Here is a 25326-nt window from a genome sequence, read left to right on the forward strand (position 1 = left end):
TTTAGTGAGTTCTTCATTATATCAAACCTGAGTAGGGGCTCCTGGGTGGCTTAGTCGGTTAGGCGTCCGACTTTCGCTTAGGTCATGATCTTGCGGTTCGTGGGTTCGAGCCCCGCGTCGGGCTCTGTGCTGACTGCCAGCTCGGAGCCTGGAGCCTGTTTCAGTCTGTGATACCCTCTCTCTCTGGCCCTTCCCTGCTCACGCTGTCTCTCTCTCTCTCTCTCCTAGAAATAAATAAAACATTAAAAAAAAAAATTAAAAAAAAAAAAAACCTGAGTATTACAATTTCACCAGTTGTAAATCAGGATTCACTAGATAATATCTGTACTTAAATATTACCAGTCCACAAAAGCAGTTCAATTTAGAAATCTTTGCCCTTTGCTAAGCAGTAAAGATACAAAGATGAATTATGACCACTGAGAAGCTTCTTAGGGGCTCTAAATGCTCCTACTAAGCAAATTTTACTCTTCTTCTCTGTTTTCTTTCTTTCCTTTTTAATAACAATATGAAAGGTCAGAAAAATAAAATCATCAAAATAGCCCTTGTGAGTCAGTCAAGTTGATATTCTATTTTTTAAAAATATTCAAAGGTGTGATTATGATAAAATCATTGGATTTTAGTAACAAAAAGTAGAAGGTTAACAATAGAAAATAGTTTAAGGTCATCTTCTCAGCTGAAATCTCAAAAGTACTGATGGGTTTTAACATCTTATTCCTCGGGGTGCCTGGGTGGCTCAGTCGGTTGAGCTTCCGACTTTGGCTCAGGTCATGATCTCACAGTTCGTGTGTTTGAGCCTCGCATCGGTTTCTGTGCTGACAGCTCAGAGCCTGGAGCTTGCTTTGGATTCTGTGTCTCCCTCTCTCTCTGCCCCTCCCCCACTCAAACTCTGGTCTCTTTCTGTCTCAACAATAAATAAACTCAAAAAACAAAAAAAACCCATCTTATTCCTTAAGGATCTACTTTGCTTTTTTAAAGCCTCATTCTTTCTTCTGTATCAGTTTGACAAACAAAATCTATAGACCACTTTCTTATGGCCTGCTAATATAGGGTCAGAAAGAGAAGAGGAAATGAGAAACTTTGTGGTGAGCTCAGTATTAATAATTAAATAATTAAGGTTACAGGGTCATAGACTTTAAGAGCTAAAAGGAGCCTTGAAGTTCCTCTACTCCTTAGTTTACAAATGAGGCCCAGAAAATAGTGACTACATATATGACATTCTTGAGTATGTTTTCTGTAATGTCTTATTTTTCAGTTAATTGTTAGGCTGACTGGCATGGAAGAAATGGGAGGGAGGTAGTACCTTCAGCTAATAATTACAGATTTTGTTTTAATGGAAAATATGTTAGCCATTTTCTTCAACCATATAATTGAAACCATAGTAGCAGTTTATTTCCTAACTGTTAAGAGTTTTTTCTAGAGGGACTGACTGTCGTTGATGACAGCTGAATTAATGTTTATAGTATTTTAGTGAACCTTAAATGCTATTGATTGTAGGACACACTATTACTACTAAAAAAGAGAAAAAGACTGCCAGTTAGTTGTGAGTGAGCTGCTACCAATAGTATGGTATGTCCAGATTTCAGAGATGTTAAAATGCAAAAACAGAAATTTGAATTTTAGAATCAATGAAATATGGTAAAATATTAATTGCCTTTTCACAAGTAGATATCTCAGAATCATTTAAGAACTACTCCCATACCTGTAAGTTACTGGAATGTTTCCCCCAGGAGTTTCACTATGTTTTGTTGTTTCTTAGAAAATAGTACAGTGATAGCCATGAGCTCATTTGAATTAAAACAATCCTAACATGATAAGTTTCTTACAGTATTTTACTCATAATACTTGTCTGTTCCTTTACAAGGAGATACTTTATTATTTTCTTAGACAAAGCAATCCCAAAGGAAAAGGGTGTAAATATTCATTCATACTTTTAATTTTAGAAGATTATGTTAGGAGAGTATGAGTATCATGAGTATCACTGCCTTCACATCTGAATGGGAAATTTCTTTAAAATTTTTTTTTTTTCTCAAGGTTCTACTCTGTAGAGATTCAGATTAGGAACTCTGGTGTGGAGCCTAGGAATCTATATTTCTGGTCATGTCTGCAGATACTCCGTTAAAGCCAGTCTGTAAACCAGTATTTGGGAAGATGGCAACTGGTACAATTTACATATACATATTTATTGAGGCCATTTTTATATACAAGTACATACTTGGGAAACTGGAAGTCTTTGAGAGGGTGATGAAAATAACAGGTGTAGAATAGGGATTGACAGTGGTGTGAGTCCTGGTTCAGACTAGGTTCTTGGTTCTGGGAATCCTAGAATTTTGAGTGGGGATCTAAAGATGGAAAGGAATGGCTAAGTAGAACTAGATAGGAAAGTCCAATACTGAGAACTGGAACAGATAAAAATGATAAGCACAAATGTAAAGCCCCCTACTACCAATTAGTTCTGCTCAGTCACCTCTAAAAACATCATTCATTTTTTTCTGGGCTCTAACAGTACTGTCTGACCCAGGTCCCAGTATTATCCTTGACAGACACCCGTAGTTATTGATATAAAACCTGATTCTTTTATTTAACAGTTGACCTACAGTGCTTTAAAAATTAGATTATCTTGGGGAGCCTGGGTGGCTCAGTCGGTTAAGCATCCGACTTTGGCTCAGGTCATGATCTCATGATTCATGGGTTCAAGCCCCACATCAGGGTTGTGCTGACAGCTAGCTCAGAGCCTGGAGTCTGTCTTCACATTCTGTATCTCCCTCTCTCTCTGACCCTCCCCTGCTCATGCTGTCTCTATCTCTCTCTCAAAAATAAATAAAACATTAAAAAAATTAGATTATCTTGTGCTGTTCTGAGTATGATTAATTTTATCTTGTACACTTATATTGTGCTTAATGCAATGATGATTATTGTTTCTTACGATTTATTCTAAAGGAAATGAAGATCTTCCTGCCTGATTTATGTCCTCAAAGGGAGATTAGGGGAATGAAGCAGATCTACATAGATTCTCAGCATCATATAATAATCTAAAACAATGAAATTTGTTATTACTTTCACATGTGAGAAAAATGAATCTCAGATTCTGCCTATCAAAGTTAATGGCAGAATTGGAAATGTTAGAACTCTCAAGGTTCCTGGTCTAAAAGCAGATATGATTATAGATTTGGCTATTACCCAAACATGTAAACTTTTTATGTAAAATGTAAAAAACTATCTGTTTATAGAGAAATGAAAAAATTAAATGAAAAAATCTAAAGATCTTTTTCTACTCAGTAACTTAGAGGTATAAACAAAGTGTTTAACCATACAGTCTAATAAGTTGACTGGATTTCTTTAAGCCAGTCATTCTTAGAGATCCTAGGTATTCTTAAGTATTGGGTCTGTTTTGGATAAAGATGACTTTGTCATAAGTAATAATAGCCCAGAATACTAAAAGATTTAAAGGATAGGGTTTTCCTTTTAATGCTTTACATCTGGCAAGTTTATTTTTATATTAAGATGTCATCCTGCCTAGGTATTCTAGGAATGCTTTGATACCAGATCAATTTTTTAAAAAATGATCTCTCTAGGATTTCATCATCATGGCCAATTAAAAGTTCAGAAATTGAAAATCGTTTTTTCCAACAATTGATGAAATCAAGAGTCTTAGTAAGAAGAGGAAGTCATATAAGGAAGAGGTAGATGCTATTACATCCAGTCTGTTATTGTTTATCTTAACCCAGTACTCTGCCCTTTGCCAGTCTTCATATTAAATTAATACAAAATATACCCTACTGTAAGAAAACCTATGTATAAAGATATAGGTCTGTATACTAAATGATTTCAATTCAAGGATTCATACAGATTTTCCTTTTCAGAATGTTCACTGACCCAGTCTTTCAGTTTCCAAATATCCTGTTATTGCATTCAAGACAGCTTTTGATTTTCATAATTCTGTTTTTGATTTTCATAATCTTGTTTTAAATGGTATGTATTAATTACAGAAAGTGGTAATCATTCTCTACTTGAACAGTGGGTCAGGAGTCGTTGTGTTTAGGAAAAATAAAAATAAATGCAGCCCTTTAATGGCCTTTGTCAAATGATAACTGGTAAATTTTATGTTATAATTAAAAGTAAAAATTGTTTTTAAAGGTAGGCTGTCCATTATAGATAAATGATAAAGTATTTTATAGAACCACTCAGTATATACCTGAGAATGATAATCTAACATATATAATAATGGGAAATTTTTGCCTGGAGAGTTCCGTTGCCACCTATTTTTCAAACCATTCTTTTTACATATTTACATTTGATTACATCCTGATTATGAAATATATGTTTATTGTAAAAACTAATTGAAAATACAGAAAACATGAGGAAAATAGAAGTCATTTATAATTTCAAAAAAGATTATTGCTAGTCATTGAAGAGAGAGAGGAAGACATAATAGTTAAGAGCTTCCTCCTGGATTAGAATCTCTGCCCTACCATTTACTAACATTAAAACCAAGTTACTGAACTTGTCATTACCTTGGAGTCTTCATCTGTAAAATGGGATTGATAATATTACTGGCCTTATAAGGTTGTTGTGAAAATGCAGTGAATTGGTATATGTAAAGTGCTGAGAATAGTGCACTAGCACATGGTGTTGTATATTCTTGCATTGTTACTGAAATATTTTTGTTCTATAATATCTGGGTTTTTATCAGGCATACTTGAAAGAATTTTTAGTACAAATAAAAGTAACAATAAAAAAGGCATTGTTGTACAGGGAATTCATCTAGTGCTTCATATATATTAATTTTTTATTTATCATTTTCATTTTATAGATGAAACTAAAGCAAAGAAAGATACAGCTATATGCTTACAATTATAATTATAGAATATTACATTGAATTATTTTAGCACTCAGGGTGGTGAGCAGTATGGAGATTGATAGAGACAGACAGGCATTTAATATTTTATAAGAATGAAGTTAGGGGCTGCTGGGTGGCTCAGTTGGATGAGCATCTGACTCTTGATTTCAACTCAGGTCATGATCCCAGGATTGTGGGGTCGAGCCCCATGTCAGGCTCTGTGCTGAGTGTCGAGCCTTCTTAAGATTCTCCCTCCATGTGCCCCTCTCCCCTGCTCACATGTTCCCTCTTTCTCTCTCTAGAAAAAAAAAGTGCTAGGAACATCATTAAAAAAAAAAAGAATGAAGATAAATTTGTTTCAGTGTCCTATGACATGTCTCAGGTGGAGCTAAGACTACAACACATGGCCTCTGAATCCTGTAGAATCTACATCAAATTCTTTAAAAAGATATCAATCACATTGATTAATGGAGTTAGCTCTCATTTGTGAATGTTAATGAGGAACTATAGGAAGTATAATTTAAATATCAGATAATCATTTTTTTTTCACCTTGGAATGCATTATACTTTTGATATAAGCAGATTTGTCTTTGTGTTATAAGGGCATATATATAAACATTGACTTATATTCCTTTGACACCTAGGCAGGTGGGAACTGGAAGAAGGAAACTAGGAATGCGTTCCATGGCAATATGGGATGTTGGCGTGATGGGTAAACCACATTGGAGCTGATAATTCTGATTTAGTTCTCAGCATTCTTTATTTTCTGTGACTTGAACAGGTTTCCAACTGGAACTATTTTTCCCCAAGATTCTTTTCAAACTTGGGACTAGGATGTAAAATCAAATTGTGAATCCTTTGTTTAGAGATCAAAGTTATTTTAAAAGGTTGCAACATGATGTGTTATCTTAATAATATTTCCTGCTCTAGAACTTTTTGCCATATATTTTTATTAAGCCTTCACATCTTTGCCATATGAAGAGTACTATCCCTTTTTTTTCTTTGCAGATGAGGAAACAGGCTTACCTGAGTCGCTTGCTAAAATTTAAAGTTTAAAGTTAAGTGATAGTTGGAACTACTACATAATATTTATTCTGTCTCAATTCACAACACTCTGTCACAAAAATTATCTTTAAAAAATTGGCATAAAATTTTTTTGGTAAATATTAGAGACCACTGTTAACAGGACATTTCTTAAAACTAAAGATTCTAAATTCATAGACTGTAAAAGTTGAAGATATCTAGATAATTTCAGCCTTTGTTCTTAAAGCTTTTTTGACTGCAATCCTAAGTAGGAAAGAGATTTTACGTAGCATAGGTACATACGTGTATGTATATCTGTACATATAGTTGAAACAAAAGTTTCACAGAATGGTAGATGCCATTACTATGTGAAACACTTTGTTTTTCCTCCCATTGTTGGTTTTAAACCACCAAATAAATTGGGCTGCCCACTGAGTGGCAGTTGACAGTTTGAAAAACATTGATCTAGAACAACTGGCCTGATTCATGAGTTTGAGATTTTATTTTTAATAGACATACTAGAATGTCCAAACCAGTGCTGTTATCTACAGTGATTACTTAAGGACTGTAGTACAGTTATCTTTATTACATTTGCATTTCTCAAAACCATTTTTAAAATTCTTGTTGGAATGGTTGGAATAACTTGAACACTCATCAATACTCTGATTTGGCAAATTAAAAAAAAAATTAATGGCCAGAAGGCATTTTAGGTCTATTTAACAAATAAAGTGGGTAATCAGTCAGGCATGCTATTAGTAAATTTGAAATACATTAAAAATTGAAATATGAGTAGTTCACATTAGAATTTACGGTGTATTTTATTAATCTCTTAATGACTGAGATCACTTACAATGTATATTGTTCTATAGATTCAAAAAGTATCTGGTAAAGATTTATAGTTGAAACAATGCAAGATACTAGGGTTTGATAACTGTTAGTAAGAAATTAAGAGTAAGGATATGAGCAAGCGTATGTCTCATCTGCTTTCAAAAAAAAGTGTATATGAGATGTCTTCTGAGCCATCAAGAAGTGGCAATTTGTACTAAGTGCTGTAAGAGACCATAAGCTGCTTCCCTATTTATCCAATGTTTCTTCTCTTAATTGAAATTTATTTATGGCTTAATACATACCAAAACTTAATTCCTTAGTTTCTATTCTATTAAATGTAAAGAATTACTAGCAAACAAATTTGAAGTCAGACTTCTATACTCCGCTGTTTTTGCTGAAATGATTTAGTTTGAATAGTCATGTATTTGGCTGTGTCAACATCTTTCCATGTCTTAACGTAACAGCTCAGGTTGGTTATACAGAAGTAACAGAAAATCTAATTTTAATTTTCTACTATATGTTAATTTCATAACAAATCAATAGTTAGAAAGTAGCTCTTTTATATTTCTATGCCGATTTCTTTTCTGTTCTATTTTTCTATTATCTGTGAGACTCAATCTTTGTCTTTACTGGCTTTTTACCGGTTTGCTTCCCGTTTCCGTTTAAAACAAACCAAAAGTCAGTATCTTTTATTTGCTCCATAGCCCAAATCCTTGTTTTTATTTTTTTCTCCTTATTTTTATTTTACTTTCATCCTTAAAATGGCAGTCATCTTCTTTTACTCTCTTTTTACTCTCTAGCTAGAGATGATCGCTATGGAAAATCCTGCAGACTTGAAGAAACAATTGTATGTGGAATTTGAAGGAGAACAAGGAGTGGATGAGGGAGGTGTTTCCAAAGAATTTTTTCAGCTGGTTGTGGAGGAAATCTTCAATCCAGATATTGGTAAATATTTTGGTGATGTGATCATAATGTCATATCTTTTCGAATTCAGAATTTGTTTACCTAGGTCTATAAATATTCTCAGTTACAATGAGTAACAGTAGGTTTCAGTATGGATTTCCTAGAATCACAGAAAATGATTGAATTTGTGAGTTTGGAGGGCTGATGTGCATCACTCATTCAAGTTCTTATTTAGATTACTTAGCCAAATATTTTACTGTAGGAAATTATCTCTTAGGTAAATGAAATTGAAAACCCTTTAGAATGGTACATTAGAACCAATTGAAGGATTTCTTTGTTCTTAGATTAAAACATTCTTCAGACTCACAGCATTTCTGAAATGAGAGTTTCATACAACAGTTGTCTGAAGAATGTTGAGAATGTTTCACACAAGTGTATCATGCTCAAAGTTTAGAAACCTTGACTTGTGTCAAATTAATTAGGTTTATTTACTACAGGATTTCATGGGGCTTAATATTCTGCTTTCCCAAACTTTTTGAACTTCAGAAGCCTTTTTCCACCCCAGATTTAATAACATTTGCCTCACAGAAGTATTTTTCATTGAACAGTTTTGGGAGAAACTGGTCTACATATCTCAGTCTGAATGTTGAAGATTTGAATTTTACTGATAGACAAGTAGGCACATTAAAAGTGGTAAAAGACAACAGCTTCTTGGATAGTATTCTTAACTGGATAATTCTGAATTGATTCAGTTTATATAATATAAACACTTGGTTACCAGGTTTGCTTTTAAAAACAAGGCATGACAATTGTAGGAAAAGGATTCTGTTAAAGATACTGTTGGAACTGTGAAGAATATCACATAGAATAATGTAGATCATTTCCTATACGCTTTGAGAATTGAGCTCTTACAGCCTGTTGATTGTCAATATATGCATTGAATTGACTTTTCTGTTACTGGTCTTAGTTGGTCACCTCTATATAGATATACACATCTATATACACACATGCATATATGCTAATGGACATAGACATTTTGAGTTAAATGCAGTTATGTTTTAGCTAATGTTTATTAATAATCAGAAGACTATGTAATTTGCATATAATTTGTTCAAAGTAAACCAAGACGCATAGAAGCATGCCTTTTTTGTGATAGAAAATTAATTTGTGAGCTTCATAGCTTTGGTAAACCTTTGCTCTGGGTTCCTATGTAACTTGACATAATGTTAAACATTAGCTGTAAATAATGTACTTAACATTATATGAAGAAATAACTTTTAGGAAAAAAAATGTAAATAGTTCCACTTGATAGTAAAGTACTTAAAATGATAGTTAAAAATACCAAAATGGATTATTTTTAAGAACTACCTTTTACGGTGCATTTCTTTCAGGGACTTGGCAAAAATGTGCCCAAAATAGAATCACTTTGAACCTTAAAATTACTATCTTTTATTTTATACACAGAGATGAGAGTGATAACCTGTGTAATTTGTATTCTGATTAATTTATAGTTTATTGCTCTTGAGACCAAGGACATACATTTGTGAGATTTCATCAAATTTATTAATTGTAATTGTTTTCAACTTTTTTAAAAACTCTTTAATACCATATTTATACCTGAGTGAAGGTGTATGAGTCTTGTAACTTAGGCTTGTAAAAAAAAGTTTAGATTGAAACTCTGAAATTCATATAAGAATAGATAATTTTTAGACTGTTCTTTCATGAACTATAACTTTCATTAGAAAAACATCCTAGCTTTATATTGTTATGATCAGGGAACGTTTTATGGTTCCTTTTTATTTAACTTAAACTAAGTGTGAAAATAAACATTTTTAAAGCTTTCAAAAATCATATAAATTGATATAGTTATGTGCCAAATTGACTCTGAAGTTTGTTTTATTGGCAGTTGCCCTTTTTCAGACCTAGTTCTTGGGATATTTTCATTCAGTTGCATAGTAGCAACTGGAAAACATTTTTAGCAAAGTAAGAAAACTCATAAATTCATTAAAATATCATATAACCTTTCCTTAGATATTGTTTGTCTAAAGGGAAGAAGTTAATCTGCCTTAGTAATGGTATTTAGATGGGTAAAACAAAACATTCCTACTTTTTAAAATGAATGATACAAAAAAGATCTCCAGGTTTGGGTTTTGAATATTGAAGACCATATGAAATTGAAAGAAGGCTACAAATACAAACTACTTTTGTTTTACTTACTGGCTCACAATTAATGTGTATGTGTATTAAATAGCCTTGGGTTTGGAGCATAATCTACATTTATCAAATTTATTCAAGTTTATGTACTTGGCTTCATCTGACTTGGTTAGGAGCTAGAAAAACTTCATGGATTATTGTGCAGTTTTGAAAAAGCAAAAACTTCTCTTTAATGATATTTAAAATTGTTTTTTGAAAACATGTATATTAAATATATTTTTATAAGAAACATTTTAAAAATATGGTAGCTTTTTTCCCTTTGTTTTTACATTTATTTTTGAGTCAACTAGTGGATATAGTATATTAATTTGTTTGTATTAGTAAAAGATTAGAGATCTTGAATTTAATGAACATTTTCCCTTTTGAAAAATGCAACCAAATTTGCCTATTACTTGTTTCCTTGGCTTCTTAAAATGACATAGTACCATTTGCCACAATTTATAACAATCAAATATATTTGAACTGTGATCTCTCAAGTGCTAATGTAATAGAGAAAACAATTTTCTTATGCCTACTATGTTTAAGTTTGCATGTGTAATTATTTTATGTTTGTATTGTTCATCTGTCTTTTTAATAAAATAGAAAAGTAATGTATTTTTAAAAATTATTTCTTATAGGTATGTTCACATATGATGAATCTACAAAATTGTTTTGGTTTAATCCATCCTCTTTTGAAACTGAGGGTCAATTCACTCTGATTGGTATAGTGCTGGGTCTGGCTATTTACAATAACTGTATACTGGATGTACATTTTCCCATGGTTGTCTACAGGAAGCTAATGGGGAAAAAAGGAACTTTTCGTGATCTGGGAGACTCTCACCCTGTAAGTCTGTCATTTTTTATTTGATCATTTAGCTTTATATAAAAGCAAAACTATAGTTTAATTTATATAAAAAAATTACAGTTTTCATTTGGAGTCAGTTTCATTTGTTAATATTTATACCTTATAAGTTAAAGTTGTTTTAACCTGTTGCAGTACCATGAACACTTAAAAACTCAGGAAATTTATTATATATTACTTTCAGCAAGCAGGTTTTGTACGATTGATTCTGTAGGAATACTTTTTTAATCTTTTTGTCTGTTTTTTTAAACCAAATGGATTGCCAGGTGAAATCAGAGCTGTTTTTGATAAGGGGTTTGGTGGCCACAGTTAGTATGTTGTTTCTGTCCCCAATCCCTCCTATGAGACACCTCTGAGGTTCACTCATAGAGCATAGTGAAATCCATTGCTAAATTGACGCTGTGGTTTTCTCTGCCCTGGATGGGACATATCTGTGACTGACAGTCTTTCTTTATAGTAAACTCTTTGGGGGACAGGAAAGATCCTTTCTATTCTATAGTCCTTATTGTCAAGGACAATGATACTAAATTGTAATTTATAGCTCTGCAGTAGCCTAATTTTTCATTTTTGGTTGTTAGGTCCTATATCAGAGTTTAAAAGATTTATTGGAATATGAAGGGAATGTAGAAGATGACATGATGATCACTTTCCAGATATCTCAGACAGACCTCTTTGGTAATCCAATGATGTATGATCTAAAGGAAAATGGTGATAAAATTCCAATTACAAATGAAAACAGGAAGGTAATATGTGTTTTTGTATCATCATTGTCTTTATCTCTTTATTAACAGTTTTAAAGCATATATGCTTGTGATTGTTAAAGAAGTATCTAAAACAGTCCATACAAAAACTCAAGAAATCAAGTAATCAAATTCTTTTAAATGAAATAGCCCCAGTTTTCTAAATGATGGATATAAGCTGGTATGAGAGCACATAGTTGGGCACTAAACCCCTTTCCAAGAAAGAGGACAGGAATAGGAATTCGTGAATGACACGTTATGGCTATAATAAAAAACAAGAAACAGGGTATTTCTAATATTAGGCTATACAGGGGAGGGAAACAGGTACCTCATGAGTAAGACGCTTATCACCCAATAATAAGTGCCTTTAATGTATGCACATATATGGTGACTTAAATATACTAGTGAAAAGTGTTCCTTAAGTCAGATATGTGTTTTCTGTATGCATCTGGAAACAGAAGGGAATAACCCAGAACATAACAGGAAAATTAAATATATAATAAACCTTTAAAAAACATTGTATTATAATGTAACTTTTGGTAAAATATTATAATCTCTAAGTTAGGATTCATTTACCTTTTATAATTTGGTATAATAGCTTTATGTATCTAGTAAAACACCAACATTTTTGCTGAACTGGATACAGTCAGCAGTTTCCTAAATATTCTAGCACAGGCAACATGAAGTTTCCTGGTTTGCTCAGATCTGGTACATTGCAATTGTTAGCTTTTATAAATGGATGTATACATGGTTTAAATGTCTCTGTTTGTATATCTGGTTGAGGGCCTCACTTGTACTGAGGCCCAGCTTTTATTTTCAGTCTCGTTTAATATCAAAATTGAAACTTATATGTATAATTCATTTATATGGCCTATTTATAGTTCAATATTGACTATTGCAGAAAGTTGTGAAATTGTTAAAGGTACAGGCATATCTCATTTTATTGAGCTTCACTTTATTGCATTTTGCAGATGTTTTTTTTTTCTTTTTTCTTTCTTTCTTTTTTTTTTTTTTTTTACAAACGGGATGGTTTGTGGTAACCCTGTGTCAAGCAAGTCTGTCAGCACCAATTTTCGAACAGCATTTAGTCACTCTCTGTCACACTTGGTTAATTCTCACTTTATTTCAAACTTTATCATCACTATTTGTTATGGTGATCTGTGATTAGTGATTATGACTTGCTGAAAGCTCAAATGATGGTTAGCATTTTTTAGCAATAAAATATTTTCAAAATTAAGGTATATACATTGTTTCCTTTTAGACATACTGTTATTACAATCTTAATAGAATACAGTATAGTGTAAACATAACTTTTATATGAACTGGGAAACCAAAAAATTCATTTGTCTTGCTTTATTACTATATTCACTTTATTGCAGTGGACCGAAACCAGACCCACAATATCTCTGAGGTATGCCTGTATTTTTCTTTATATAAAGTTTGAATCTTTAAAAATATTCTTGAGTGTTTTTTCTTTCTTTGGGAAAATGAAAACAAAAGAAAAACCTATACAGCCCAGTAGCTTGTTAATGTTTTGTATGTATAGCATATTATAAGAAGTTCTTGTGGTTAATGTTTTCTGCAGGAATTTGTCAATCTCTATTCTGACTACATTCTCAATAAATCAGTAGAAAAACAGTTTAAGGCTTTTCGGAGAGGTTTTCATATGGTGACCAATGAATCTCCCTTAAAATATTTATTCAGACCAGAGGAAATTGAATTGCTTATATGTGGAAGCCGGGTAAGAAAGCAAAAGTGTCTGCAAAAATATATTGATTTATTGTTTGTAATGATGTGGTATATATATTAAGACATATTTTCTTGAATTTGCAGAATCTAGACTTCCAAGCACTAGAAGAAACTACAGAATATGATGGTGGCTATACCAGGGACTCTGTTCTGATTAGGTGAGGTGCTTAATTCTTTTTAAAAAGAAGATTTAATTCATCAGAGGGGTGTGTACTTTATGCTTTAAATCTTCATCGCTATTACTTCCCAAATAAGCAAACTCATAAATTCTCAATCTATAATATTAGAAGTGTATTTGTAATATAATCACTAGTTTTCATTGTTAATCTTAGGATTTACTTCTTAAGTGTTTTACCTAAGTCACATCGTTTCTTCAGCATTTGGTATATAAATTATGTACCATTCCTAATGATTCTGATTTGTATGTGCTTATTGCTGGTTAGAAAATAATGAAAATAGAGCAACCATCTCTGAATTTCTCCTTTCTTTAAACTCCCTATTTGTGAACTGTTACTTCCCTACCCTATATGAAGCACCATTTATGTGATATGTTGCATTATTTGATTTAATCTTTGTAATATGCCAAGATACATATTAATATTTGTTCTACACCTGAAGAAACAACCCTGAATTTTCACAGAAAGAGGCAGAGATTCCCAGTACTATCTGCTGCCAATCAAACAACTGCTACTGTAATACCTCCTTTTCTTTGCTACACTATTCAGTCTTAAAAGGCATAGGCTTCTTTCTTCCTCGTAGGGATTATTAGAAGAGCACAAAGATGCTTTTTTGACACATCTTTGGGATTGGGTAAGATGAGAAGGAATGCAGACAATAACTTACTAGAAGTTGTCTCTAAAGGTTTTTGATCTAAGACTCCAGTTTGTGAGCATCAGAATAAGTATCAACTTATAATTAGAAATAATGTTTTATGTTATGTTAAATTATCTTGTTATTTTCTTCTTCATCTTGGTGTGAAGGAGGCTATTTTTCCCTTTTAGTATACCTTAAGTCATCGAGCAGCAATCTTGAACTTAAATACTCTAAGTAACCATTGTTCTACTTACCTCAGGGTTCAAAATTGACACATGAAAGGTTTGAGATAGGGTGATAAAGAAAAGAAAATGACACTTATGAATCACAAAGAATTCATAGTAGTATCTCTGTTAGTAATAGTGATCACAGATAGGATTTTGCAGCCTTATTATTTCTCTGAGAATAGTTGAAAATATCTTGTGTGTTCTTTATGGAGAAATTATTTTTTAAATTAAGGTTTTAATTTGAATTCTAGCTTCTATAATAACGTAATTCCTACTTGATACATATCTTAAGGTCATAAGTTCATGTATGATTTGAAAGGCAAGTGAAGAGACAACAGGTTCCAAACTATTCTCACAGTTAACGGTAAATATCTTAAAACAAAATTTTCTTAATTTGTCAAATATGAAAATATTAATTCATTAAAAAGAATCTACAATTAGTAGGAAGTTGAAGATTTAGAATAGTAATGATTGAGGCAACTGAGTGGCTCAGTAGGATAGGCATCTGACTCTTGATTTCAACTCAAGTCATGATCTCAGTGTTGTGGAATCGAGCCCTGCATCAGCCTCCATGCAGAGTGTGGAGCCTGCTTGTAATTCCCTCCCTCCTCCTCTCCCTCTCCCCTCCACTTCCCTCAATAAAAAAAAATAAGATAGTGATAATATTAGGAAAAATTGGCAATATTAGTATCTTGGTTGGTATTTATTTCATTTAAAGTATTAAGAACTCATTGAAATGAAGTGAATAAAAAGTTTGGAAACTGAGCCTCTGGGTGGCTCAGGCAGTTAAGCATCCCAGTTCTTGGTTTCACCTCAGGTCATGATCTTGCAGTTCCTGAGTTTGAGCCCTATATCAGGTTCTGTGCTGACAGCCCAGAGTCTGCTTAGGATTCTTCCTCTCCCTCTCTTTGCCCTCCCCCACTTGCACTGTCTCTTGTCTCCCAAAATCAATAAACTTAAAAAAAAATTTTTTTAATGTTTGTTTACTTTTTTTAATTTAATTTTTTATTAAAAATTTTTTTAATGTTTTTATTTCTGAGAGAGAGAGACAGCATGAGCAGAGGAGGGTCAGAGAGAGGGGAAGATATAGAATCTGAAGCAGGCTCCAAGGCTCTGAGCTAGCTGTCAGCACAGAGCCCAATGCGGGGCTCAAACCCACAAATTGTGAGATCATGACCTGAGCCGAAGTCGGACACTTAACCGACTGAGCCACCCAGGCGCCCCTTTACTTTTTTTGTGTGTGTAATGTTTACTTATTTTTGAGAGAGAGAGAGACACAGAGCATGAGCAGGGGAGGAGCAGAAAGAGGGAGGCAAAGAATCTGAAGCAGACTCCAGGCTTCGAGCTGTCAGCACAGAGCCCAATGTGGGGCACGAACTCATGGACTGTGAAATCATGACCTAAGCTAAAGTTAGATGCCCAACTGCCTGAACCACCGAGGCACCTCTTATGTTTATTTACTTTTGAGAGACAGAGAAAGACAGCATGAGCTGGGGAGGGGCAGGGAGACACAGAATCCAAAGCAGGCTCTAGGCTCTGAGCTGTCAGCACAGAGCCTGATGTGGGGCTTGAACCCACAAACGGCAAGATCATGACCTGAGCCAAAGTTGGATGTTTAACCAACTGAGCCACCCAGGTGCTCCTCAAAATCCATAAACTTTAAAAATAAACTTTGAAACTATCATTTCAACTAAAAAAAATAGTAGCACAACATTTGGTGTAATATGAAATACAAATAGAAATATTTTAATTTTTAATATTAAAATATAATTCTACAACTTTTACAACTAAAAAGATTAATGAAAATTATTTAATAAAGTATATGTAAAACATGAACATTTAAAAGTATAACATTAATGAGAATAAAGTATAAAAATGTTGACTCACAAGGATGTTTTTGTGTATATATTTTCCAGTTGCTGGTAAGACGATCCCTGGTTTCACTGGACTGTTAAGAGACTTAGAGATATCTTTTTAAATGCCCCTTTTTACTGTTTTGGGGTGAGGTGAGAGGTAGAGGGTACAGTTTCTTTTTTTTAACGTTTATTTATTATTGTGAGACAGAGCATGAGCATGGGAGGGGCCAAGAGAGAGGGAGACACAGAATCTGAAGCCGGCTCCAGGCTTTGAGCTGTCAGCACAGAGCCTGGCAGAGCTCAGACTCACAAACTGCAAGATCATTACCTGAGCTGAAGTTGGACGCTTAACCGACTGAACCATGCAGACGCTCCTGCAGTTTCTTTTTAATTGCTAGTTTTCATCTCAAAGGCTTGATCAGATTCAGATTTGATTATCCTCTCCCCACAATTCATGTGATTCATTTCATTGAATTTTTCAATATTATATTAGCCTTTGTTTCCAGATAAGCCTAACTTAGCTGTGGTCTGTTAGTTTATAAATATGGTGCTCTGTTTACTAACCTTTTGTTAAGATTTTTTGCTCTGTATTCATGAGGAATATTGACCTGTAATTTCCCTTTTTTGTACACATTTATCATTTGCTACCCTCACATAGTTAAAAAGAATATTGTTCTTTATTTTTAGAAATATTTCTGTAAGATTGGTATTTTTTTTCTCTTAAATAAATTTGTTCAGATTCACCAGTGAGACCATCTGGGCCTGGGTATTTCTTTGTTGGAAGGCTTTTTTTGGAATTTTTTAAAATTTTGTTTTGAAATAACTATAGATTTATTGGAATTTTCTTTTAAACTACGGGTTCGTCCTGCATACCATCTCCATCCCAGTGGTAACATTTTGCCTAACTTTAGCACCATATCTAAATCAGGAAATTGATATTGGTTCAATCTACAGACCATATTCAGATTTCATCAGTTTTTCAGGCATTTATTTATATGTATGTGTAGTTCTGTATATTTTTTATCACATTGTATAGATGTGCATAACCACTATCATAATCATAGTATACAACTTTTTCATCACAAGAAGTATCCTTCTTGCTCTCTCCCTTTATAGGCATATTCCTATACCTGTAACATGATTCCCTTCAGATCCATCAAAATTGTTAACATATCTCAACAGCTTATTCTTTTTTTTATGGCATAGTATTCCACAGCATAGATGTACCACATTTGGTTTAACCATTCAACTGTTATTAAAGGACACATGGTTTGTTGTCAGTATTTGGCTATTAGGAATAAAGCTACTAAACATTTAGGCCCAGATTTTTACGTGAACATAAGTTTCATTTCTTTGTTATAAATGCCCTTGAGTGCAATCCTGGGTTATATGATAAACTGACAAACTATTTTCCAGAGTTGCTATATCATTTTATCTCCCTGGACAGTATATGAGTGATCTGTTTTTTCTACATCGTTGCCTGCATTTGGTGGTATCAAAGTTTTTATTTTGTTCATTGTGTTAGGTATGTTGTTACACCATTACATGTTACATTACATTACATGTTACACCATTACATCTAATGGTGTAATTTGAATTACCCTAGATGGCAGCTATGTGGACTATCTTTTCATGTACACTTATTTGCCATCTTTATATTGTTTTTGGTGAAATGTCTGCTTATTTTTATTGTTGAATTTTGAGTTCTTCATATATCCTTTTTGAGGTATATGGTTTTCAAATACTTTTTCCTACTATTGTAGCTAATCTTTTCATCTTCTTTACAGAATGTTTTGCATAGCAGAAGTATTTAATTTTGATGAGCTTTGATTTTTCATTTTATGGATCATACTTTTTGTAAAGTCAGATCTAAAACTCTCGGCCAGCCTTAGGTCCTGAAGATTTTCTTCTTCTTCTTCTTCTTTTTTTTTTTTTTTCTAAATTTCTAAAGTTCTACATATTATATGAAAAGTTGTCTGTTTTTAGTTGATTTTTATATAATATGTGAGATTCAAGTCAAGATTCTCCTTTTGCCTGTAGATGCCCATTTCTTCCCATACAGTTCATTGAAAAGGCTATATCCTTCCTTTACTGAAGAATTGTTTTTGTAATCTTTGTCAAAAATCAGTTTGTAATGGTTGTCTAAATCTGTTTCTGAATTCTCTATATTCTCCCTTGATCCACCCCTGTCAATACTGCACTGTTTTTATTAGTATATAGGGAAATAGTAAGCATTACTGTTTATAGAATGCTTATGCCAATTTTAAGTGAAAGATCTCTTCCCTTTTCCATATGTTAGCTACTCTTTGCTTTTCCCTATAAATTTTGTATTCACTTTGTGCCTACAAAAAACGTTGATGAGATTTTGATAGTAGTTAACACTGGGGAGAAATGACGTTTTTACTGTGTTGACTCTTTAGCTACAGTATAGCTCCCCATTTATTTAGATTTTTTTTATTCCTTTCATCAGCATTTTATAATTTTCAACATACACATTCTATACATGTTTGATTTATCCTAAGTATATGATTTCCTTTGTGATGATTGAAAATGGTATTGTATTTTTATTTTATTTTTTAGTGGTATTGTATTTTTAATTTTTTCCCATATGTTGCTAGTATATACATATGTGATTGATTTTTTACAAGTTGATCATATATCTTTTGATCTTGCTGAATTCACTTATTTTAGAAGGTTTTTGTTTGTTTGTTTATTTTTTGTTGAGATGAGACCATTGGGGCCTTCTGTGTAGATAGTGATGCCGTCTGTAAACAGGGATATTATGTGCTTCTTTTTAATTTGTATGCCTTTTATTCCTTTTTTCCTGCCTTATTATGCTGCCTAGAATTTTTAAGACAGTATCAAATAGGAGTAATAAAAGTGATGAAAACCTTGCCTTCTCAAATTTAGGAGAAAGCATTTATCTTTATTAAGCTTTATATTAGTGTAGTAAGTGCTCTACAAATTCAAGGAAGCTCCCCTCTCTACCTTGCTTGTTGAGTTTTATTATGTATAGTCTTTTGGTTTTTGTCATATGCTTTTTCTGCATCAGTTGATACAATCATGATTTTTCTTTACCCTCTATTTGATATGGCACATTATATTAATGGGTTTTCCACTAATGAACCAACATTGCATATCTGAATCATTTCCATTTAGTTCACCGTCAAATTGGACTTGCTAATTGGTTGGTGATTTTTGTGTCTAGGTTCAAGAGAGATTGGTCTGTAGTTTTTTTGTTTGTTTTATATTGTCTTGGTCTGGTTTTAACTTCAAGGTTAATTCTGGCCTCCGAGTTGGGAAGTGTTCTTTCTAGGAGACGATTGTGTTCAAGGGGTACTATTTCTTAAATGCTTGGTAGAATTCTCCAATGAAACTTTCTTGGCTTGGAAATACCCTTTTAGAGGAGGTGTTTTAATTTCAGATTCAATTTGTTTTATGTTTGTAGAACTGTTAAAGTTCTCTTTCATATTGGTGGGTTGTGATAGTTTGTGTTATTCAAGGAACTGATCCATTTTATTTAAGTTGTCGAATTTATGTGTGCATAATTCATAAGATTCCCTTTTTATCCTTTTGATGTCTGCAGATCTGTACTATTCATACCCGTTTTTATTCCTCATAGTGGTAATTTGCATGTTTTTCTTTTTCGAATGTTTTAGTCTTGCATGAGAGGTTTGTAGAATTTATTGATTATATTGAAAACACAGCTTTTATTTCCTTGTTGTTTTCCTGCTCTCAGTTTCAATGATTTCTGTTCTTTATTAGTTCCTTCCTTGTTTTGGTTTAGGTTTGCTCACCTAATTCTAGGTTATTGAGGATAGAAATAGTGATTGATTTGAAACCTTCACTCTTTTCTGATGTAATCATTTAGTGCTTTAAATTTTATTCTCACCTTTGCTTAAGCTGTATCCCATATTCTTAAAGTGTTGTATTTTTATTTTTTTCCTATGTATATTTTGAAACTTCTTTTGAGCTTTTTCTTTAACTGTTATTAAATAAAAACTATGTTGTTTAACTTCCAGTGGTTTTTGGTATTTTCCTGTTATTGATTTGTAGTTTGATTCTTTATATAATCTTCATGACTCCCCAGTGCTTTTGAATTTGTGAGTTCTTTGTTGATAGGTACAGTGTTCTATAAATGTCGATTTAGACTCTGCTCACTGACGATTTTGCAGGTTTTCTGGCTAGTCGTTCTGTCAGTTGCTCAGAAGGAGGAATGTTGAGTGCTCCATAATGACAGATTTCTCCGTTCTTCCTTTGAGCTCTGTCAATTTTTATGTCTCTTAAGTATTTTTTGATTGGTGCTTATACTTTAAACCTCAGTATGTCTTCTTGGTGGATTGATCTTTTACCATTATTTTGTGATGTGCCTCTTTGTATCCACTGATTTTCCTTACTCCAAAATCTACTCATCTGTTAATCTTCTTAACACATTTGTGTGGTGTGTGTGTGAGACAGAGAGAGAGAAAGAGAGAGAGAGTGTGCATGCACATGTGAGCAAGCCGGCGAGGGGCAGAATCTTAAGCGGGCTCTTGCCCAGCATGCAGCTCAGTCTCATTCCTGATTTTATGACCTGAGCTGAAATCAAGTTGGACACTTAACAGACTGAGTTACCCAGGCGCCCCAACACTTTCTTTTCAATTAAACTTTTTGTGAAGTCATTGTAATTTGGCATACAGTTGTAAGAAATTACACAGATAGACCCTATGTATACTTTACCATGTTTCCCTCAATGGAAGTCCTAATAAAACATTAGTACAAAATCACAGCTAGAAGACGGTTAAGGTTCAGAAAAGTTCCATCACCACAGGACCACAAGAATTCCTTCTGTTGCTCTTCTGTAGTCAGTCACACCCATACCTTTACCCTATCCCCGTTCTAGTCCCTAACCCCGACAACCACTACTGTGTTCTATTTCCTTAATTTTGTCATTTCAAGAATGTTGTATTAAGTGAATCACATACATTATGTCACCTTTTGGGATTGGCTTTTTTAATCAGCCTGGAGAGTCATCCAGATTTTTTCCACATATCAATAATTTGTTTCTTTTTATTGCTGAATAGTACTTATTCCTTTGCTATGGGCTTACCAGCCTTTTTTAACCATTAGTTTGTTGAAAGACATCAGACTCCAGACTTCTAGAGCCATTATGAATAAAGTTGCTGTGAGTAAACATGCATAATTTTTTAGGTAAACATAAATTTTCATTTCTCTAATAAATGCCAAGAGTACACTTGATTGATTGATTGATTTTACTGTTGAGTTTGAGAGTTTTATGCATATTCTAGATTTACTACTTTATAGTGAATTACTTTTTCACATATGTCAGAAATCAGTAGAGCGTATTTCTGTAGATCTCTTTCTGGTATTTATCTCTTTCTCTTCTTATTTGCCCCCTCCCCTCGCCCCGCCTCCCTTCATGGTTTGCTTCATGTATTTTGAGGCTCTGAACTTTGGTGCATACCTTTTTAAAAATTTTTTTGTACATACCCATGTAGGATCATTGTGTCTTATTGGTGGACTGATCCTTTTATCATTATATAAGGTCCTTATGGCTTACAATTTTCTGTGCTCTGAATCTAAACTGAATATAGCAATTCCTATTTTTTTAATGTTTGCATGATATCTTTTTCTGTCATTGTACTTTCAACCTGTTGCTGAATTTGAAATGAATTTCTTAGAAATAACATAAAATTGAGTCTATTTTTTTAATCCCCTCTGTTAGTTTGCCTTATAATTGGTATATTTAGACCATTCATTTTTAAGGTAATTACTGATAGGTGAGGGCTTACATCTACCATTTTGTTTTCTGTTTCTCTCTTTGTGATTGCTTGTTTCTATCTTTTTGCCTTCCATGGATTATTTAGTTACTTGAGCATATTTTAGGATTCCCTCTTGATTTACATTTAGTGTTTGGAGGCTGTATTGTTTAGTATAGTGTTCTTCCTGGTTGCTGTAGTATTATATTATACATATGTGAGTGTGTATAACATCACTTCCAGTGAACTGTGGAAACCTTGTTTCATTTCGGTTTCTTTTCCCACTTTTAAAAATTGTCTTGACTATTAATGCTGTTAATATTTTTGTATCAGTAATCACATTTGATTTACAAAACTTATGAGAATGGTAGTCTGTTTTATGTACCTATATTTTTGTTTCAGGAGTCCATCTTTTATCACTTCTTTTAGTTCTTCAGAGACAGTTCTACTGATGACATTGTTTTAGTTTTCCTTTGTCCGGGAGATGTCTTTATTTGCCCTTTATTCCTGAAAGATAGTTTTGTTTATGATTTCTGAAGTTTGTTCAGCTTCTTGAATTTGTGGGTTTGTGTCTTTTGGCAAACATGGAAGGGTTTTGGCCATTATTTCTTCGAATACTTTTTCAGCCCCACTCACTTTTCTTTCTGGGCCTCTAGTAATTTGATATTGTTCCACATACACCTGAGACCCTGTTTATTTTTCTGTTTTCTCCCTTGTTCAGTTTATTATTCTCTGTCATCTTTGCTATAGAGCCCATCAGTATTTTTCTCTTACTGTATTTTCCAGTTCTGTATTGATATTTAGCTTTTTATTATTATTATAACTTCTTTTTCTTTCCTGAGATTTTTCTATTTAACAAATGAAACATTTTGTGGGTTGTGGTTCCAGTGACAAATTTTGTTTTCCAGAGACGTTGTGGTACTATTCTGGTCTGCTTTATTTATATCATTCCATGGGGGCTCCCACTAGTCCATGATGGTGTTGTTTAAGCGGGCTGAAATGAATTGCTTCTCCAGGCCGAGTTTCATGGTGTATTAGACCCATGGGGCTGGAGAGCTCTTCCTGAGCTCTGTGCCTGTTGTGGTAGAATCCTTCTTGCTGGTGCAGTGTCTCTGGGTTAGGAGAAACTCTGAGGCTCTGCAAGAAGAGAAGCACTTCCCAGGCCAGGACCAATTGTGGCAGATATCCATTACCAACTGTTTGGGTGGAGAAGGGCAGTCTCAGGCATGACTTCTTTTTCTCTTGTTTCAATTTAAGATCTTTATCTTTTGTTTCTATGGTATTATCATTATATTTAATTTATCCTGTGGTTTTTCTAGTTTAGTTTTAGTTTCCTCAGTTTGACATATTTTTTCTTTTATTTCCAGTTACTCCCTAGTTCTGTCATATCTTCCAAAATCTTTGCTTCTTCTGAAATTTTCTACTAGACTGAGTTGGATCTGCTTCCTCACACACTGATGCTGATACCAGCCATGTCTTGTAGTGTCAGTGGTGTTCATTTTCACTTACACGCAAGGATGTATGGGGGATATCTTGTCACCTAGTTTTATAGGTATTATCTGTAGGTCTTTTATTTTCTCGTCTAATTCTGATTTTGTAGGGGAGATTAAGATTAGGAAGATTGGAAAGAAAAGCAAAAGCAAAATAACTTGCCATCACCACCATCATTGTCCCAAAACCTCTTACTATCTTTAATTTTTAGTATCCATATCCTTGCTTGAATCCATTGTTTCACTGGGGGCTGCAAAATGGTGATTTTGGAAAAAAATTTGCTTCTGTTCATTCTGCATATATACCTGCCATTCTTTTTCCTCATCAGTGGTTGCTAATTTCCTTGGGAAACGGTTCTACAGAAAAGTCATAATAAAATGTAATTAAATATTTTAGAGTAAGGATATGATATAATAATTTCAGTAATGACAAATGAGTTTGGATTTTAGTTGTGGTGGGGTTTTTGTTTTGTGTGTACGTTTTTCTGAATATTGTTGAACTCTGAGAACTCATGGACTTATTTTATAGGTTGAGTGTGTTTCACATTCTTTATTCTTAGGGATATTCAAACTGCTTAGTCTTGGTATACTTTTAACATACTTCATTACATTTTGAAATTTTTAGGTCACCCTTGAGCATTCTTAACTTCTAGGTCTGAAATAAAGCCATTTTCCAAGAAATTATTGGGAAATGGCATTTTATTTATTTATTTTATTTTTTTCTCTATTTTTTTTTCTTAGTTTATTGTCAAGTTGGCTTTCATATAACACCCAGTGCTCATCCCAGCAAGTGCCCTCCTCATGTCCATCACCCGCCTTCCCGTCTCCCGCACCCCCATCAGCCCTCAGTTTGTTCTCAGCATTGAAGAGTCTCTCACGGTCTGTCTCTTTCCGTCTCCCCAGCTATTTTTCCCCTTCTTCTCCTGCGTCATTCTCTGTTAACGTCCTCCTAATCCACCTATATGTGCAAACTTATGGTATCTTTCCTTCTCTGCCTGACTTATTTCACTCAGAATAACACCCTCTAGTTCTATCCATGCTGCTGCAAATGGCCATATTTTGTTCTTTCTCATTGCCATGTAGCATTCCATTGTATAGATAAACCACATATTCTTGATCTATTCATCAATTGATGGACACTTAGGCTCCTTCCATGTTTTGGCTATTGTTGAGAGTGCTACAATGAACATTGGGGTACATGTGCCCCTATGCATCAGCACCCCTGTATCCCTTGGGTAAATTCCTAGCAGTGCTGCTTCTGGGTCATAGGGGAATTCTATTGTTAATTTTTTGAGGAACCTTCATACTGTTTTCCAGAGGGGTTGCACCAGCTTACATTCCCACCAACAGTGTAGGAGGGTGCCCAGGGAAATGGCATTTTAAAAAGTCAGTTTGGGGTACACAATATAACCTTTGCTATTAAATGTTAGTTCACACAGACCTTTACCAGGGGGACAGAAGTAGGAAATTTTTTTCAGTATTTTCCGGAAATCACTCCATATCAACATAGAGATATCTTCCACATTGTTTTGTGTGGCTGAATACTGTCATTGTGTGAAAGCAGTATAGATTATTAGGACATAGTGTTTATTTCTAACCTTTTGTTATCAGAAATAATGTCACAATAAATCATCTTATACATAAATTATTCCGTATATATATGTATGGGTATCTTTAAATTGCTAAAAATGGAATTATTGCATCAAATGGTAGATACATGTGTTATTTTTGCTAGGTAATGCCAAATTCTCCTTCACAGTGATTGTAACATTTTGTACTCCCGCCAGCAGTATATGAATATCTACAATTTCCCAAATTCAGTGTGGTGTTAAACTCTAATGTTTATCTATCTGTGCCAGTTAAGAAATGGTAATTTGTGTTTTCCTCATTATATATGAGAATGGGCATCTTTTCTTGAGCCTAAGAGCTATTTGTATTTTGTATAGTCTTTTCCTGCTCAGTTATTATTTTCTTCATTTTTAGAAACTTTATATGTTAGATTTAGCTGTTTAGAGTTAGCCCTAATGTATTTTTTAGTAGTTTATC

The 25326-nt window shown here is 33.5% G+C and overlaps 1 protein-coding gene across 4 annotated transcripts in view; it reads left to right on the forward strand.

Annotated features, from left to right (window-relative positions):
• UBE3A (ubiquitin protein ligase E3A) overlaps positions 1 to 25326 on the forward strand; it is a 100340-nt gene that overhangs the window by 69260 nt on the left and 5754 nt on the right. For all 4 annotated transcript variants that reach the window (XM_039218638.1, XM_039218639.1, XM_039218640.1 and 1 more), the window contains 5 exons: positions 7489 to 7633; positions 10423 to 10628; positions 11225 to 11389; positions 12972 to 13127; positions 13220 to 13293. In XM_039218638.1, the coding sequence (XP_039074569.1) occupies positions 7489 to 7633; positions 10423 to 10628; positions 11225 to 11389; positions 12972 to 13127; positions 13220 to 13293 (746 nt within the window). The remainder of the gene's footprint in view (positions 1 to 7488; positions 7634 to 10422; positions 10629 to 11224; positions 11390 to 12971; positions 13128 to 13219; positions 13294 to 25326) is intronic.

This window comes from Hyaena hyaena, unplaced genomic scaffold (assembly GCF_003009895.1).
Source record: "Hyaena hyaena isolate Hyena2069 unplaced genomic scaffold, ASM300989v1 scaffold_771, whole genome shotgun sequence".
Classification (NCBI taxonomy): Eukaryota; Metazoa; Chordata; class Mammalia; order Carnivora; family Hyaenidae; genus Hyaena; species Hyaena hyaena.